The sequence below is a fragment of the Amblyomma maculatum genome, chromosome 4, assembly GCF_055883805.1.
Source record: "Amblyomma maculatum isolate TAMU_Amacu chromosome 4, ASM5588380v1, whole genome shotgun sequence".
Classification (NCBI taxonomy): domain Eukaryota; kingdom Metazoa; phylum Arthropoda; class Arachnida; order Ixodida; family Ixodidae; genus Amblyomma; species Amblyomma maculatum.
This window is the reverse complement of record NC_139347.1, coordinates 53,800,631-53,819,789: the sequence shown is the minus strand read 5'-3', so window position 1 is coordinate 53,819,789 and position 19,159 is coordinate 53,800,631. Positions and strand designations below refer to the sequence as shown.

Genomic DNA, 19,159 nt, shown 5'->3' with positions numbered 1-19,159 from the left:
GGCGTCGCTCCTGTCAAATGGCATTTAGGGTGCCTCGATGTCCGCGCCTCCGCTCAAGGCGCGTGCATCGAGGCACCCTAGTGTCATTCCTTGGCGCGCGTTCGTTGCAGTGCTCCTGCAAGCGTGGGATTGACGGTACGGCGTCGCAACCCCCCCCCCCCCCTCCCCCCTCGCCATAGAGACGGCACTGAGGAACGTTAACAAGGACACACCCCGCGGAATCTCGCGGAAAGATCTCGCGCACGCGAGATTATCCCCGTACGAAGTCGGTACAGCACAAGCGCAGCGGCCACCGACTAATAATATGTAAGGAACGCCCCAACAAAGCATAAGAAAGCTTGCCAGGTGGCGGTAGTGGTGAAGAACTTTTTAAAGCTCAATAGAGAGTTTCGGAGTCTGAAGACCTCGCTACATGGATGATCAGTATCCTTAGTCCGGGAAACCGCACAACAAGGCCTCGTCTCGTGCTCGTTTTAATAGAACCCTGGTGGAAGTCAGCGGTCGTACTGTTAAAAGGCAAGGTCCGGACTGTCTCCGAGTGGAACTGCCTGGAATCAGCAAGGAACTTATTCCTTTGTCCAGCTTCACTGGCTAAAATTTCGTCCAGGGTTAGTGCGTGGTACTGTTAATATTTTAATTTATGCTTTTGCGACGCTGACTAAGGCAGCATGCCTATTTAAGCTATAAAATCGTTTACAGTGATTTAAAGGCTATACAAAGATCCCGAAAGCCGGCTCCGGCTGGGTCAGAAAAAGCAGCGACCGAACAATTATTATTATTAGGCTTTAACAAAGCAAGACCTTTCATTTTTACGGGGTATACAGATGATGCGAGTTGCAATGTCGAGCATATAATCCAATTTCATACTTTATCGCGTTTTTGTCCTATATTCCTCACAGAGGTATCGAGAAGTAAAAATGATGCGTGGAGAAGTGATATGCTTTCGCACGCACACTACTAGCAGTTTTTTTTCGGCGTAGGACATTAAACTTGAAACGGAGCATATACTTGCCCTTCTTTGCCTATACACGTATACCGGTCGTTCCGAAATAGGAGTATTCGCTGCCTTTACTCCGCTATTACTGAGGTAAAGGAATTTACACCACCTGCAACTTCGTGCATCACAGACGTTATGTGCATATGACACCCACAGAGGCATGCAATGGCCCGCGGCCTCTATACTTACATTGACCAGAATCTGGAGGCTCTCAACGTATGACTTCTCCGTGTCGTAGAGCTCTCCGACCACATGAGTCCGTGTATCCTGTGAACGAGAAAGAAAAAAAATGTCACAACGCGCCTCGCACGCATTCGCGCAGAATGGGGCTTAAGGTATAGTGTAGTACGTCGTAAGGAAGTTGAAGAATAAAATTTTCATAAAACCCTTATCGGACACTTTCCACAGAAAAATCCTTCTTGAAATCCGGACCAGTGGCTGCGAACATTTGGCAGCTGCCATAAACTGAGCAGACTTCGTCCGTGCTTTCATGCTGTGTAGTGTTAAACCGCCTTTTGTTTTATTCCGTAAACTAAGCTTGATGGCCGTTCAAAGGACAGACGGAGTTAGACGTTTGTCGATACAAACTTTGACTGCCTTATTTTCGGAACTGTTAAGTTGCATCCTCCGTAATGCATTTCGCTCAAATAATGGCGCCATTTCCCCCAGGTCCAAGAAAGAACGCTGGTCGCGCGTTCTAGTGTCTGTGTGCTTAGTGAAACTCCGTCGACATCCGCTCCGCCTAAAAACACACGGGCTAATTTTCGAGCCTGCAAAACTGCCTGTTATGTCATTAGTTGGGTACACTGAATCTTAAGTGTAAGGAAAATTTCATTGGCATTCCGTCGCGAACGTTACGATCGGCAGAGACCGTTACCGACCGAGCCCCCCCTTTCCATGGCTTGTGCAAACTGTTGCACTCAAGGCAACGAGGAAACCGTTACGTCATTGTTTGCGCGTTGTGAGCCACAAACCACGCGCATTTGTTTAGGCTGAAGTTAGCACGTTCCTCCCTTTTCCGTTTTAGAGCGCAGCTATTTGGCGCCCTTTCCTGCGTTTGACGTCGTCGTCGCCGTTGTTCCTCGTAACCAGCTCCCCCTTTCTTGCTGCGTGGCGGTGACGGTGTTCTCCGGTTGCCGAAGCACCGGCTCGCTATCAGCGGATCACGGTGCGTGCATCCCAAGCCGAAACGCAGAGCCACCTTTACTTGACTCGATAGCGGCGTCAGCAGCGTCGGTCAGTCCCTGCTACCTTTTCGCCGCGCAACGTTTCTATGGGCCCATGCGCTGTCTCCCGCGACCTCCCGATAACTTGATTGCTCTCTTCGCTCCTCCTCCAGTGCCACCCCTGTGCGGCGGCAATCAGAGCGCCGGATCGGTGGCGGCGGATCTCGATATGTGCACCGCCTGAGCCGAAACGCATAGCCGTCGCCGAATAGGTAGCTGATGAGCTGCGCTCAAATTTCGCATTAGGAAGTAACGTAATCGCCGGTATCTTTTTTTGTGCGTGTTTGTGTGCAAAGTACACAAAGGACAGCAAAGGGCGTCCTGGAACGTTTATTGCTAAAGAGGAAAGAAGAAACCAACGTGCCTTCCCGCCCTGCCGCCTTTTACACACGGGCTTAATGAGGAAGAAAGGTTTTATTATACCGTCACAATCCACCTAATTCAATGCTATGTGTTTACGTCTCGAAGCTACAAAGGGAGCACGGAAGACAACGCATGTTTCCGGAACAACTTAATCGTCCGTGGCTTTCTAACGTGCCGGCGAAATTCGTCCTCAACGAAATGCAATTGGCGCGGAACTGGATACAATAGGCACATATACACCTTGAACATTATATGTAGCCTTTTTTGAAACATGTATAGATGCCTTAAACTCCTGCGTCCACGTACATACCTCTGTACGTGCAAAAACTGTACGCACATTTTGCAAGCAACCGAACCCCAAAATAAGCTAGGTCGCTGAAAAACACACGACCCCTCAAAAAGCTTAGAATTCATCTTCACTGCTCGCATAGGAAGGAATACGCCATACGAGAACAGTTTCGGAAATACTAAAGTAGAACATTACACATCCGAAGCTGGTGCTGGCCTGGCTGTGGCTTCGACTTAATGACGACGCAAATCGCTTGCTCCGCCTCTGGAGTTGCTTGATGCACCGCAGTTCTTATGTGGCGCTGAGTTTGTCTACAGATGATAACGCCGCTAAGCACCCCCCAGGACGCCTAAACACGCTAGCTTGCATTACTGAAAATGCGTATTGCACATTCAGTCGCGTTACTGTACTAAAAACCGGTTTTTGCCGCTTAAAAAAAAAAAAAAAAGCGCACATCAGAACCCCAGTGTTTATACTTATGAATAAAACGCCGTCGAAAATTACTGCAAATTTTGGTCACGAAAGCGCCGCACGGACGATGAATAGTAATGCTTGTACTGCGCGCGTGCACCTAATGAGGTCGCGTTAAAATGAACAAAAGTTAAACGGGATAAGTGGTTAAAAAACGCTCGTGGCACGACATTGCAAAAGTGGCACGACATCCCCGGAAATCACCATAACCATGACCTCGCTGTTGCCATTATCGACCTTTAATGTTTCAGCGCATTAAGCAAGGGTCATACCGACCCCGACAAGCGCCTCCGTAATGGTTCAGACACCGCGCATGAATGCCGTGAGAGGTTGACGCTCAGCTCGGGGCTGTCGCGTTATTCACACACATGCGACAAGGCCAGAACCCCTGCGAGATTCACCGCTCGATGAACGATACGCTTTCCAATTTACCTATCCAAAAAGAGTAAAAGAGGCAATTTTTTTCGTGAAGCAACTTAATTATGGAACAATTAAGCATACAAATGTGGAGAATGAGACTGGAACTATGGCTGGGAACCTTGCCGTTTGTTTAACGGTGTTTCGGGAGTCAGCGAAGTGACAGTTGTTTGCGCTCCTCTGTGAAGCATATACGAGATGCTTCATTCGAGGGTTGTGAAGATGGGTCCTCAAAGGGCAGAAAAAATGGCGCACTTTCGTAGCTTTCGCTCAAAGCACATTTGTGCACAAAATGCAAGTGCGCTTGGGTTCCCTGGATAATGTCCGAAATACCAAAACCAACTCGTTAATTGGCGCCCTTGCGTAGTTGATTGTAAGTGGGAGCAGCAGAATTCAGTTAATAAAATCCCTCAGAATTCGGCGAATAAATTATTGCGCCACAATGCTGCAAGGTGCGATGACACTCAGTGAATGCCTTGAAGCAGAAAAATCGAGTGCTCAGGTCCTCCGGTGTAAAACAAGCGTTCATGTCATGCGCTTCGGACACAAATGCGGCAGCGAGAGACGGTTACGTTTTTTTTTTTTTTTCACTACCATTTTGCGTCCCATTTTTAGTTAGTAAACATTAATCGATCGGGCTACGATCACAGGTGACAGTCGACAACAGTCACAGGTGTCTTCCAGCTTTGAAATTTCACGAGTTTGGCAAGCTTATTATAGGAGTTTTTACGTGAATCTCTAGAGAATAGTGGACGCACGTACGTAATAGTGGACGTAGGCGGCCAGTACCTCTCAAACGTCCATATATAATGTCAGGCTACGTCAGTGTCTCAAGCACTTACAGAAAGAGAGGACGGCTAGTGGAAACACCCTGGACGGACTTGCAATCATCCATTGGAAATAGCGGAACCATACGCTACATCTCAGTTTAACACTATACACAAGTGTACTAAGACCCGCGCGGACTGGTGGTCGGGCCGGGTTCGAACCCGGGTAACCGGGTTAGTTAGCCGAGCGTTTTAACTACTGAGCCACGCGGCGGATGTTTCCACTCGTTACAGCCGTATAGATTAAACTTCCGCCATTTGACGCGCGGCAGCTTCCACAGCTGAAGCTGCAGCGCACCAAATCCACAGCGAAAGAAAACCTCTTGTAAGGGCGGAAAAACAGCTGCTAGGTAACGTGACGTCATGACAGGACAGATGATGATTAACCGGTTCATCGAGTTTTTTGCGGAAATGTAAACAATCAGGTAAGCATCCTTTAAAAGCAGCAATTTACATTGACTTAAAATAAGATGAAAAAAAAAAAAAAGAAAAGTCCGTGCTTTCGCACTGTAATTGGTTTAACAGAGAAAAGTCCTGTCAGTTTTTTGATGGCGACAACACCAGGCGAGCTAAATTAATCCGAGGACCTCCACTGCGACATTCCTTACAGTCCATGTGTCGCTTCGGAATGCAGAACCTCAGAAATGGCACGTTTTTACCAATGCGCGAACAAATCGGCTCAATTATATCTGTGTGTAAAAATTTGAAAGTTCATATACGCAGGTACACACCCGGGAGTCACGCGTAAATTTAGCTAAACATTAAAAATATACCGGCGCTTAACTGAAGGACGAAACTTAAATCACGTTCTTAGTTCTACGGGGCAAGCGAGATTATTGTTTGTATACTGTTCAGTTTTATAATAAACTTAAACAATAAACTTTTGGGCATTATAATTTGCACCAAAATCCCAAAGCTAAATTGCACAGCGTTTCAAAGGACATCTCACTCGTCAGTTTCCATTTTGATATACCTTATGGACACTCGCCGTATCTTTCGTATAGGTAAGCTTATAACGTTCATACGTGCTGCCCTACAAATTTCTTAAAACATTCATCTGCTCAAGACTTGTGTGAGACGAAAAGTCACATGATCCAAAGTATCGCCTAATGTGCGCGTAAAATGGTCAAGATTACACGAATTCGTGATCAATTGGGCATCAAGTTCAAGGGACTTAGGTACAGTACGACCCACTGTTAAAGGGAACATGAGATCGCGTAGCCTAAACACTTTGTAAAGGGCTGCTGCCGACCCCTGGCAAGAATAGATGGCACCAAGTGCATGTTCTCAAAGAGCAGTCGGCCGTGCTTACTGCGCATGCACTATCATTTGTCGCTGCCTCTCGGGAGTGCTTTTTAAAGCGCGGCAGTTACGCGCCCTCACGTTCTCTTTAAAAGTGGACCGTACTGTACATATCAAGTATTCTCGCCTTGCAGCACATACAGTCATCCACAGGCGACTGTTACACCTTCAAGTATGCAGCGGCGACTAGCGATCGATTGTTTATTGCCGCTCTGAAGTGAGTCAATTGCCGCCTTTGATTCGGCAGAGGCGATCTGTCGTGAACCTCGAGATTCTCCTGCGAGGCTGTACAAGCGTGAGTAATGGACTCGTCCGCTCATCGAGGCGAGCGGGAGCATACCAATCCCGTGACCAGAAAGAGCAGCGCACATATATAGTGGACGTTGCGGAAAAGAAACCAACAGCAACACAGATGGGAAGCGAGGTGTGAGGTGACACCCGACCTTTTCGGGGCAAGCAGGGTAAATTTGTCACGCAATTAACCGTGCCCTATCGAGTGACCTTATAAAACGCGGTTGCACGATTCCTGCACCGCGGTCGTTAAAAACGACAACAAAAAAAGAGAAAAAGTGCGGAACGCTCAGATCCGAACGCCAGCGATCGCTCAACAGCAAATGCTGCCAAAAACTTGACATCCTTTCGTCATCCTGTCATCACTGTGTCCCTGCAGGTTTACGCGCAATGGCTATTCATCTAAAGAGACACTCACTGGCACTCGTCCCAGCGCGTCAGAAACAAAACAAAAAAGAAAGGGAAGTAGTAAACACTTAAGGATAATGGTTTAACTGCTCGATTCCTCAAGCCCGACGACAGGCGGCGCGGAAGTCGAAAGGAAGAGATCAGGAGGCGGCACGGGTAGCTAACGAGCGACCCAATTTGGGAGAAGCGACGCCAGCGTCAGGTGGCTGGCTGGGATAAACGGCTGGCACAAACGAGAGAATATGTGGGCGTTCCAGAACGTGGAGGTGAGTGGTGGCGCGTCTAGCCTGCATAACGTGCGGCATCGCAGGTGCTATACGCTCACTCGTTAGCTATACATACTAGATGCATAACGCTATGCAAAACACGTGCGTCCGAGTTATAGAAGCTCCAGAAACACAGCGTCCATTAATTCGGTAATTTCGCTGTACATAGCCGGTCCGCGTGACGAAACCGCCCGATAGAAGGACGTATTTTCGGTGAAAAACCTTTCGTCCTCGTTTTTTCGGTTCTTTTTTATTTTTGCTGGAACCCCTGGAGATTATCGTGCGCCGTTCGGTCGCGATTCGAGTAATTTACTTTCGCGGGAAACTGGTCATTTTCCCGCGAAGCGATGGCCGCGGTTCCAGGAGGGCGATGAGCGAATCGTCCTCAAGCGGGGAGACCTTCCGTGCCAGCCGGAGATTCATGATGTTCCCACTAGCCATGCGCACGTGCTTTTTTATCGCGTGCCACGACGCACTATTATCGATCGCACCTTATCCCGCGTTGCGCGGTAGGTTCACGCCCAAGAATAAACCGGTGAAAAAAAAGAAACGTTGCTCTTTTTTCCTGATGATCGAGACGCAGGCTCTAATCGATAGCTCAAAAATAATAGCGAGAGGAGGCTTCACGGCATGGGCGCACGCAAACCTCTGTACTCGCGTAAACAAGCCAAACAAAGCGCGACCTCGAGATAGTTCTTCCTCCATGGAAAACTATAATTATGTAAGGTCCTACTATATCACTACCCAGTGCACTCCTCAAACGGCCTATTCGCTTTTCTTCTAGGAATTCACGCACCACGGCACTGACTCTGCCAGTGTATACCCCACATTTGGCTCAACTAAAATAACAAAAAATTCACTTTAAAATATTTATCGTTCGTTGTATAGCTGGCAATGGGGCCATGGCTAAACACGCTTTTTCTTAAATGCCTCAGTGCGTCAGCCCTCTTCAACCGCACTCATAGCGTCGCGAAGAGTCTGCACAAAATGAATGCCACAATCGACACGATATAAACAGTATACACGCCCGCGCGCAATCACTGTGTTCTCTGCGGCGTTTCGTTCGGCTGGCAGCAATAAGTACAAAAGAGGTAAGACATGAACGCCACCCTGCGTCGCTTCTCGCAAACAAGGCTTTCGTTATCACACGCGTTTCACCTTTACGGGACAGTCGCCTTCACTGCGCAAGTTCGCCTCTCAAAACCCTTCGCTTTGACGATACCGCCTGGAGATTTGTTGATTCAACCCCTTTACTTTAAAACAAAAGGAAAACACTGCTGCGCCATTCAAGATTGACACCAAGCCTTTTGTTTTCTAACATGTGCAAGCTGCACCCAAGAGAATCAATTTAATCAATTTCTTGAGCCCCACAGCACTTCTTATCCCGACCTTCACGGCCTCCAAAAGCTTAATCTGAGCGTTCCAATTATAAACTGCTTTTGAGGCGAAGTAGTCAGTCTGGTTAAACCCTCTTAAAAAAAAGAAAAAGAAAACAACAACAAGCAAGCAAAAAAAAAAAAAAAAAAAAAAACAACGGGGGGAGGGGGTTCAAGGCGCTTGGAACTTTAGAAATCAGCGAGTCGCGCATTTCACGAAGAAATGCTAAACATGCGTCCAGCGAACATCATCAGAGGGTAATAAAAAAAAATAATAATTGCGAATAAATCTTCGGGACATCAGACATCTAAATGGTAAAATATAGCCTTTCGAAAAGCCATGTATGATTGCATTCTGTTCCGTTTGCACTCTTCTTTTTTCAACAATTATTCTCCTATTATGCCAAACAAACGGTAAAGCATGGTCGCCGTTCCGGTTAAGCCGCCTGTATTCATCGACTCGTTATCTATTAGTAAGCTCATGCTTCACAACACGACAATTACAATCATCTTATAAAACATCCACTGCCAACCCTGATGCTTCCGTCAGATGGTTCCTAGTTGAGAGTTACTGAAATCGACCGCCCACTCTCAGTTGCAGAATGCGCTACTAGCCCTACATATATATTTAAAACAAACAGTGAAAGAACGAGAAGCTTCTTCCAGTAATGCAGTTCTGCACGTTATCACGACGCTAAAGTGAGTAAATGTTTCATCGCAGTAGTGCTGTATAAATGTAATCAGAAGTGAAAAGAGCTTATGGTCCTGATATTAAGGTGCATATACCAAATAGCCCTTTAGCGGAATCGAAAAAGCTATAGCGTTTTCAAAGGGACGAGCTCGCGAAATTTCGCTGTAGTCGTGCCACTGCCATATCGACGTTTCCAACTTCAATAAATCGATATCGATCAGTTTTATTCGACGTTCCTGGTGACCTTTAATGCTATAGTTGAAATCTAACACAAGAGATGTTACAAGAGAACGGGCCACGCCGCGGTGGCTCAGTGTTTGGGTCGCCTGGCTGCTGATCACTACCCCGGCCGCTTTGCGCACCGAAACGGAAAAGGTGCCCGTGTGCTGTTTGATGCGAGTGGACGTTAAAAAATAACCGCAGGGGGTCGAAATTCCCTTCCACCTTTATCCCTTTCCCCAGGACAATATTGGGGCCACTTTTTTAGCCTACACCAGCTACACGAGTGTAGCAAAACTCCAATACCTCAAATGGTGTTTTGCTACACTCGTGTAGCTGGTGTAGGTTAAAAAAAAAAAAAAAGAAAAAAAAAAAGGCCTGCTTGGCAGTGACATTGCGCTCACCAGTGATAACGTGACCACCATGCGTAAACACAGTTCGTCCTCCTCGCCTTACGCAACCCTCGTCATCAAAGGGAACGCGCAAACACTTTTCAAAGCACCTCTCGGACAATGCCGCAGACTTACTCGGTTTACGTTAGCTATCGATGAATTTCGCGGTTTACGCAACGAGCCCGTCCCCGTCGCCAGTTTTCGTTATCTTTCCGCGCCAGCCAAAGAAATCCCGCGGCATACAACAGAGAAATCCCACACCGCAGCATGTGGGGACTGTTTTGCCCATCTCTGAGCACGAGAACCAGATGAGACTGGTAGACGACTGGGCGAAGACTGCGCCAGTCCCCGGAATCCCGGACTGAGGACTCGGTCTGCCCATTCCCATTCACTGGATTGAGTAGAATTCCGTTTTTTTTTTATTCGTATGTTTTTGTATTATTATTATTATTTTCAAAGAGAAGAACAGGGCATGAGAGCAGCAAATGTGCTGAAGGATTTAATGAGGAGGAGACAAGGAGACCGTACTGTGGAAGTGGAAGCCTATACATCGCTGTATTAAACACAAGACGGGACTGCCTACAGAGAGAAGGGGGGGGGGGGGGGGGGGAGAGAGAGAGAGATAGGCAGTATGCATAAATCAAAGCCGCTGTTCTCCTCTTTTTCTTCACGTTCGAAAAGGGACTAATTACCAACGCATCAGAGGATGCCCGGTATTTGCCTAAAGTAGGAGCCCAGATGTTTTTATCATGCAGTCCAATCATGATAAACCGAATTCTTGATCATAGGTTTCTCGCACGGCTGCTGTTTAAAAGTTGAAATGGCGTGGAAGTATAAGTTCAGCTGCGCATAGAACGTCGCCGTCATGAGTTATGTGCTTGGTTTGGTTTAGTCTAAAGCGATTAAGCCAACGAAGAACGGCGTAGTGGATGGCTCCGGATCAATTCCGATTACTGGGGTTTTTTTTTATCCTGCACCGAGGTCGCACAGTACTCCAAAAAGTGGCCGCCGGAGCCGGGATTGCACACGGCCAACCCGGACTCGTCTGCAGTGCAGATTTAAGAAACTGATTATTTTCTGACGAGTTCAACGACCTGATCGGAAGACAATTTTGTAGTGGAAAACGAGCTCGACCCACTGAAAAGCAGCGCGTTAAGCTACGTGGCTCTGTCGCTGGAAGCGCTGTCACAGATTTCACAAAATGCGAATACCTTCTTTTCGTCTCTGACTCATTTGTGCAATCTAGCTCAGTTGTGCGTCGATCTCCACCAACTAGCCCGAGTTTATTTTGTACTTAAAGCCTAAAACTAAATAATAATAATAATAATAATAATAATAATAATAATAATAATAATAATAATAATAATAATAATAATAATAATAATAATAATAATAATAATAATAATAATAATAATAATAATATTTATTGTATTTAAAATACAATACACAAAAGCTAAATAATATAAAAATGATTTCGTCCCCTTCCCCCAAACGAATCACGATAATATATTTATTCATTCGTCCATGTCCATGCTCCTTTCACACTCCGGCCGGCCGCCGGTCAGCAGGGACCAATTCTAAATTATAACAGCTACAGCGGTCTGCACTCATTTTCGTTAACCTTTTGTCAGCAGTACGTACAAGTTACGACACCAAGTTACACCCCTAAATAACGCTGAAGGATTCGATCGTAGCGCTCTTGGTTCTACGTGGTTATCACGTCGTGCCATCCGCACATCGGATCATGAAAGTGAACTTTGGAACTGCAACGTGTCCCCAGTAGGATACAACTTTATAAAATAAAGAGTAATTGCTAACAATAGGCCACGGTCCGCGCTGTCCTGTATTACTGCGCTGAATAATCACAGCAATAAACGATATTAGCATATTGGTCGTCTTATGAATCAAGCACGCCTGTATAATCAAATTCGTCAGCTTATAACTCCGTCCCGTTATTACGTTCTTGTTCAAGCTACTTTTTTTTTTTTTTGGCGGATTAATTTTGTGCTGCGGTCGTAAAAGTGGGAGGAGCTCAGCTGGTTACTAAAGAACACCTCAGCCTTATGGATATCATTTTCTTTTCCGCAGCTTGCTGCGAAATCCATAATATAATTTTAAGCCTGCTGGCAGTACGCAACTGTTATGTAGTACATTTTTTTCTTTTTTCCACTTTTAAATGTCATCGGTGACCTGCCGTTCATAACTCGAGAATGCTTGTCAAATGCACACGACGCGGTTACTATTCTCCTGGCAATTTCTCTTGAGCCATTTCACGGCGCCCTTTGCACCTTCCTCCTGATGTTGAATCGATGCGATAGCAAATATAAAGGCGCCTGCAAATGTGAAAATCCAGTGAACTGACTGTTGAAAATGTTATCAGCTATCTCAAGGTATAGCGCGTGCGGAATAAACATTGAAAGAATGCACGGCTCTGTCGATATGGTGGAAAGCGCCACTTATCAACACTGTCAGTGAAACAATATTTGCTCAAATTTCTGGCACCCGTTCTTCGCTCACGGTATTTGATGGCCATGGCCTTGACGACAAACAACGTTTACCTAAAAAAATCCCTTTCTCTCCCTTTGCTTCACCAGCCCTCGTTTTTCTTTTTATTTCTTCAATGAGAAGAGTGGAAATGAATATGGTATTTCTTGAAAAAGTTAAATAAGAAAATCTAACAATGGATTTAGAGCACAAAAAGAAAGGCTATCCGCATGTATAGAAATAACACAACGCCAAAAGACAATCGTTTTTTTTTTTTTCTCCCTTTCTATGGCTGTTCTCCAAACGCTGTCCTAAGCACCCCAGAATTTATTCTCTTTTTACCTCGAAACGAAGGCAAAGGGTGGCTGGCGCATTGAGCACAATACTCCACACACTGTTTCGTGTCTAAGGATAACTGACTGACACAAATGTTTCATAACTCACCAATAGCAGAGAGGTAGAAGTGCCACAAAAGTGGGACAGACAACAAACAAGGGGGTACATGCTTGGAAAGAACAACAATAGCCACCACAAAAGTTCGGTACAAGCATCATCATTTCAAGGCCGGTACAATTAAACGAAGGCGAACAAACAGTAGGGACCCTTATGCTCCGACTTCAAGGCTACGACGCGACACCAATGCCCTCTTTGTCTGACCTAAAAAGCCCCCAAACCCCAAAGTGATATCGCAGGCAGGTAAAAATGCTAATTATGAACACAAGCCAGAGCAGATATAAATGATAGCAGCAGAGAAACATAGACCTGAAGGCAGAATGTCCAAACACGGTGCAGCTCCATTTCCCCAAATGCATCGAGACGAGCTTTGTTCATTAATGGTGTTATTATTATTTGAGCAACGCCTCATTTCTGTCCCTAGGTCTTAACCGGCTGTTCCGGTTATGAGCTACCACGGCATGACCACTAGCCGAAAATGAACTCCGTGGATAAGCATCTACTTACCAAAATAAAGGCGTGAACGATTAGCAACTACCTATTTGTGAAAGATATCTTTTTCCGCGTTTTCTCATGTCCATCTCAGCTAGTTCCTGTCTGGTTATTTCTCAAACAATGCGTTCGTACAGCCCCAGCAACCGGACCCTCTCTAACAGGAAGGCCCCAGATGTCTTCTAGCTCACTCTGTAAACGAGGAATACATTATTTTCTACTGCCAGCAGCTGTGCGATCCTAATTTATTACCCTATAGTCCTCCTCGCTGAGTCCCGTTTACATAGACCCAAAAGCGACAGGTCGAGTCAGGATCGGACGAGCAAGCTCTGCCCAGCTCAACAACTGTTTGTTTTCATGAACTTCACAATAGCGAGCCAACTCTCGTGACCTGACGGACCCTGCAAGGCGCAAACGCACAAACAGTAAACCTGCTCCCACTTTTGCTTTTACCCGCAGGAAAGCTTTCCCCAATTGTGAAAGAGGATTAAGAGTAATTTCCGGAAGTGGATGAGAAGCAACCCACCCCATGCAACAGATTAGAGGGGTCGAATCAAGCCCGACTCTCCGACCAGGCTCAGCGTCGACGTTTACGTGAATTCAGAATCGATTCCACCCCTTCCCTTACAACTCGACGCAGCCTGGCGCCGGCCCAAGCCAATCACCTAGCCACGCTCGGAAGACCGACAAGGCTCAGTTTACCTTCAAGCAAACGTTTTTTTTTTCTCTTTCTTGCTGATAATCGTTCACTTGCCCAAGTGACATCAGCGCAGAATCGCAGCTTGCGTACCAAGCTCAACAGGAGCGCGTTGCCAGGGCCGACATTGAAGGTGCGGCTCAGGAAGTATCGCCTTATGCGGTCCGAGATCCAGGGGTCACTCTGGGCGCGCTTGCCAAAGCGGCCGGCTAGCCACGCCAAGCCTGCCGAAGGGCGTCGGCCGGCGGGCGCCGGCACCACGCACGATGGCAGGCTCTGGCGCGAACAGTGCGAGACCTTGGTCCAGGGCGCGGGTTCGGTGTCGGCGCGCCGCTGCTGGGCCGACAGGCGACGCCGGCCCGCCGCTGCCGCCGCCACCGACACAGAGTGCTGGTGCTCCAGGACTGCCTTCTTCTCCAGGACACTCATGGAACCATGGCAGCGGAAGGAACCCGGGAGGCTGCTCTCTTCGCACACGTGGACGGATGCCCACGGTGAGATCAGTCAGCGACTCAGCGAAAGTCGAAAATATGCATTTTGGCCACGTCCCACATAGAGCCTTCCCGATAACACTATCTATAGGCGACCGTAGCGCAAGCAATGTTTTTTGGATGGCTAGGAGAGCGGCACGAAGCATAGAACGGACGGATGGGCCTTAGACTTAAGGACAGCCCCAAGTACGGAATACAGATAACTGAGAATAAGACACAGGATTGTACACTGCACTGTGCGTGGGTTGAATTCAAGTACTATACAAGGAGGGCGCCATAGACAGCCTGTCAACATGTGGACACTGAAGCAGAATGTACGCGGACTCTACTGATAGTGGCCTGAATGTTCCACGAAAAGCTGTAAAATAAAAAGAAAATAAAGAAGATAGTAAATAACTGTCAGAAATAAGAAGCGCTGTGACTGCTGTCTGGATTCGCAAAAGTATTTATGTTATTGTTACAACCGCTATGAATTTATGATTGCGTCACCTGGGATGCATTTAGAGCGCTTGTCACTGAGTTCTACTTCGCCAGGGACAGATCAGAGAGACGGACACGTGACTTTACAAAAAAGAATGAGAGGCACCGCCTCGTACGTCAAGAAATCCGGCAGACAGCACAAGGACGTTCACCTTGAACGCAGTGGGTTGGTGACAGGCGGGTTTGCTCAACGTTACAACCTAGTCTAGTAACGTTGGATTTGCTGTCGATACAAAGACACGGCCATCGAAAACGAACGGACTGGAAGCCGAAAAGAGAGGCTACGTAGGCAGCTTAAATGTGCCAATCTAATTCTCCTATATGCACTGCGAGCGGACGCTTGACTTCAGCAACAGGAGCGGCGGAGAAAACGCAGTCCACACGGGCAAGCAAACAACCATAGACAAGAGAGGAGAGCACCGCACGGGGGCGTGTCACAACAAAGGAGGCGCTTCCGAAGCGCGCCTGCTGCTCAAGGGCACGGAGAGTCTGTCGGAGAAATCGACGCACGACGGTTCGCAAGGCGCCGATACGGAGCTGCCAACGACCATCGCCGCCAGCTCCCGTCACCGTCACTCAAAAACACACACACACACACGCACGCCCACACGGCATCCGACTCGCTTCAGAAGACGACTCCTCGGACGCTGCGACAGCACTCTTGGAAGACACCGTGGTTCCCACGATGCGGTAGCGGCGCTGTCACCCGCACTGCGCGGCGTTCAAAAAATCCCGGCAGCGGACACACGCACACACAACGATGGGAAGAAACGCCAGAGGCCCCCTGGACTCCACTCGCGAGCGGTGTCCGCGGAATCAGGCAGTGCCGGCGCTGCTCGCGAGGGTGCGTCCGCAACACTGCAGCATCCCTCTCCTCCTTTCCCATTTCGAGAGAGAAGGAGCCCGGACGCGGAGGGACAAGGAGGTGAAGCTCTCGCCTCTCTCACAAGGAAGCGGAGGCTGTGGAAGAACCCGCGCCTCGGTAACCTCGTGAGCCACCCGCTCCGCTGGTCGTCATGGCAACCGGAGATCCTCTGGCGTCTCTGCTCCCGCTGCTCTCCTCTCGCTCTTCTCGCTCCGGAGCGCATTCGAACACGTGGCTTCCGACCAACGCCACCTCTTCCCGCTACGCTGTTGTCTGCGCAAGGAATGCCCCCTCAGAGGAGCGAGGGGCGCGCTATTAGCGGCCGCTTTCCACTGGAGTGGCAATGATGCGCTCTTTGGCTCCCGTGTCACCCTCCTCGCGCTGAGCGCCACGAAGTCGCACAAGACTGCGGTGGCCTATCCCATTCTAGAATATGGTTCGCTACGGGCTCTATGGTCGTGGACAATTACGTCACGTTGCCTACACGTAGACTTTATGTAAAGTGTATGTATTGCGTCATCCGGTAAGAAGCACCCACTAATTTGGCCCAGTTGTCACTTCCATGGTCCTTCAGATGCGAAACAAAATATCGATGTGGAATCGACTGAAGTCAGCCACCAACAATAGATACCAGTGAACATGCTCAGCCACTGCCGCGTACAAACAGCGATACTTCGTACGTACCGCAAGCAAAGCACTGAAGACGACAACGGTAGTAACGTCTCGCCCGCTATGGAGTCCGCGGGACAAAATCGGGCGGCGGCCGCGCCAGCCGGGCGCCTCGTGCTCGCCACACCCTTCGCCTCTTTTTGGGAAGCGAACGCCACTGCCTCTGTTAGCGTGCTCCGGCGCTTTCTTCGCAACCACTTTCTTTGCTCGGCGGGTCATCTCGGCCGCCGTCGTCTTTTTGCCGCGAACCGCTTTTCTTTCCTTTTTTTATTCCGCGCCGCCACCGGCGTCGCAACTCTATTCGCCCCTCGCCCCTAACCCTCGTTTCTCATCGCTGCAGCGCTCATCTTGCCTCCCATATTTCCTTCATTTCCCTCGCCCTCCAGCCGCTTATTGTGCCGTCGTGCTGCCTCCTGTGATTCGCTCGTGTTTCATCCGCATTCTTCTTTCCCACAACGTCCTTGCTTCGCTCGTCTCTTCCTCTGTCGCAGCTTATTTGCGACGTGCCGTCCGGCGGTGTCTCAGAAGAGCGCTCGACTCTCTACCAACACCCGCTCCTCCCGCATCCCGCCAGCTCTTATTGCGTTTGCAATAGCAGCAGGAACGATGGCAGCCCGCCGCACCGTCGCATCGTGTCTCTTTGGCGGTTATCCGATCATGCCCGGCGCGTGTCAAGATGCTTGGCATTCCAAGGGGCTTTCCCCTCCACCATCCCTCCCTGCTTTTTTTTTTTTTTCATCCGCCCCGGCGGGCACCTCGGCTCCCGCAGTTTTCCCAAGCGTGCACAAGCAGAATAACCAAATGCGCGCGCAACGATCCGTTCCTTCCATCCCTGCCCCTCTTTACCTCTTCCTCTTTTGCTCGTCCTTCTTACATCCCTCATACGTTCAGTAGAGGTCGTTTCAGTGCCTTTCCTTAACCCTTTTCTTTCAAATGCATCGAAAGCAGCAATGCACTAGTCCTTTTTCTCCGACAAATCTCCCTTACTCCCGTCCACTGCAAACTGCAATTCGTTTGTGTTGACCAATTTTTCCTGCTCTGGGTTATACGCGAGAATATGTCGTCGGCTTCAGAATTCCGGTTGCTCAATGCCAGTCTTTCCGATATAATGATTGGCTCCTTAATAGGCTTCGACAAACCAGAGACCGATTGCGGCAATACAATCCCAACAGTCGTCAAAAAGCGCGGCAAACAACGAACCAGTCTCTCTCCAACCGCACGCTTTCAGCCCAGGCGCTTTTCTTTTATCTCTCCCCCTCCGTGACCGACGTTTCCTACCAACTGATGGATGGCTCCATTCCAGAAGCCTTTGCAAAATGCCATTATCGACCGCTCCCGTGCAACTGCATTTTCTTTTACTTGTTGCGGCGGTGCGATTATTGAACGCCGCTCGCTGCCTCCATATGGCGAACAATTGAACTAATCGAACATTTATAGTGCGGTGTTTGCTTTTCTAGCGCTGGACTTCCTCCGGAAGTTCCGCCATTCCAAGAAGCCACCGCAGCAGGAATACAAGGAAAGGACAAAGCTCTCCGCGAGTGCACGGCGGCTGTTTACTAACACTGTTTTGAGAACAGCTGCGCCAGGAGTTCCGGTGACAAAGAAGAACCGCCCGGGTTCACAGAATAGTTAGCGTGACGACGATCCACGAAAAGCAAGGCGCCCGTGTGCTGTGCGATGTCAGTGCACGTTAAAAAACCCCAGGGGGTCGAAATTTCCGGAGTCCTCCACTACGACGCCTCTCATAGCCTAAGTCGCTTTGGGACGTTAAACCCCAAAACCAAACAAATCACAAAGTTCAGAGGTTGACTGTATTGTTGTCACGATGGCCGCCATATTAGGGACCACGAGCACGGCGGAAAGCTGACGTGTTCTGTGAAAGTCACGCGTGGATCGCAATAATGAGATAACGTGCAACGCATCTCACAGCTGCTAAAAACCACAGGGCGTTACTATAATGGCTGTGACTTTTTAAACATGCTCGTCGACAAAGAACGAACTAAAGCAACATTCCTGGCCTGCTAGCGTCGCACCGAAACGACTGTGGCAGTGACCTCCAGAGTTCCAATGCGCCCACTTTCGTCTCACGTTAGAAGCCGGTAATTTTCCTTGAAGTTACGAGAGGCACAAATAATTTTTAGTCGCACCGGGTTTTGTTGACGGAAAACGAGAATTCTTGAAAGGACACGTGCTGGCAGTTCCACAGGTATGCTGACGTGAGCACGCGGTGCAGAAAGAAATAAAAATAAAAGAACAGGGTCCAACTTCATTATGAGAAGAAGCAGCTGGATCTAAATAAATAGAAATAAAAGAACAGGGAAAAGTCGTCCAACTTGTGGTTTCTACGTGGGGATAGGCCACCAACCCCCGCGGGTTAGACCGTCGCGCAAGCCGAAGCCCCGATCAGCCGTCACCACTCGCACACTGAAACACCGCAGCGCGCACTCAACCTCTGTACGAATGAGAGCGCTTCGCTGCAAGGACGCTAACCTTCAAGTTCACAAAGGAGACGTTTTGAAACGCCATCCACCAACGGTACACACACACTCAGTCACCGCGTACCGGGAGCGCGCGAGGAGCAAGACCTCTCTGCGCGCTCTCTCTCGCGGTGACCAAATGCTTTCTTTGAGAGAGAGAGAGAGAGAGAGAGAGAGAGAGAGAGAGAGAGAGAGAGAGAGGGGGGGGGGGGGGGGGGGGGGGGGGGTGCAACCACCTCGAGGTACGCCTGTCGCGGATCGTTGGATCTGATCGACAGGCTCGAGCTGCGCTCTCAGGTACGACACGGAGCGGGCGAGCTCGAGTACACACTGGTCTGGGCGGACAAAGGCCGGCGGACAAGAACAGTAGCGTACGCACCTTGCGATGTCTCGGAGGGGTCTCTCCCTGGGCCCCGCTCGGACGGTCGCGCGAGTGCCGTGTTCCCGCCAAAAGGCGCTAATGAGATAAGCCATCGGGACGCAGGGGCGGAGCTGTGGCCGAGCGACAGTAACAAG

General features: G+C 48.9%; 1 protein-coding gene across 2 annotated transcripts in view; it reads right to left on the bottom strand.

Annotated features, from left to right (window-relative positions):
• LOC146191051 (rho guanine nucleotide exchange factor 17) overlaps positions 1-19,159 on the bottom strand; it is a 158,843-nt gene that overhangs the window by 34,865 nt on the left and 104,819 nt on the right. For both annotated transcript variants that reach the window (XM_084601486.1, XM_084601485.1), the window contains exon 4: positions 1,187-1,264. In XM_084601486.1, the coding sequence (XP_084457612.1) occupies positions 1,187-1,264 (78 nt within the window). The remainder of the gene's footprint in view (positions 1-1,186; positions 1,265-19,159) is intronic.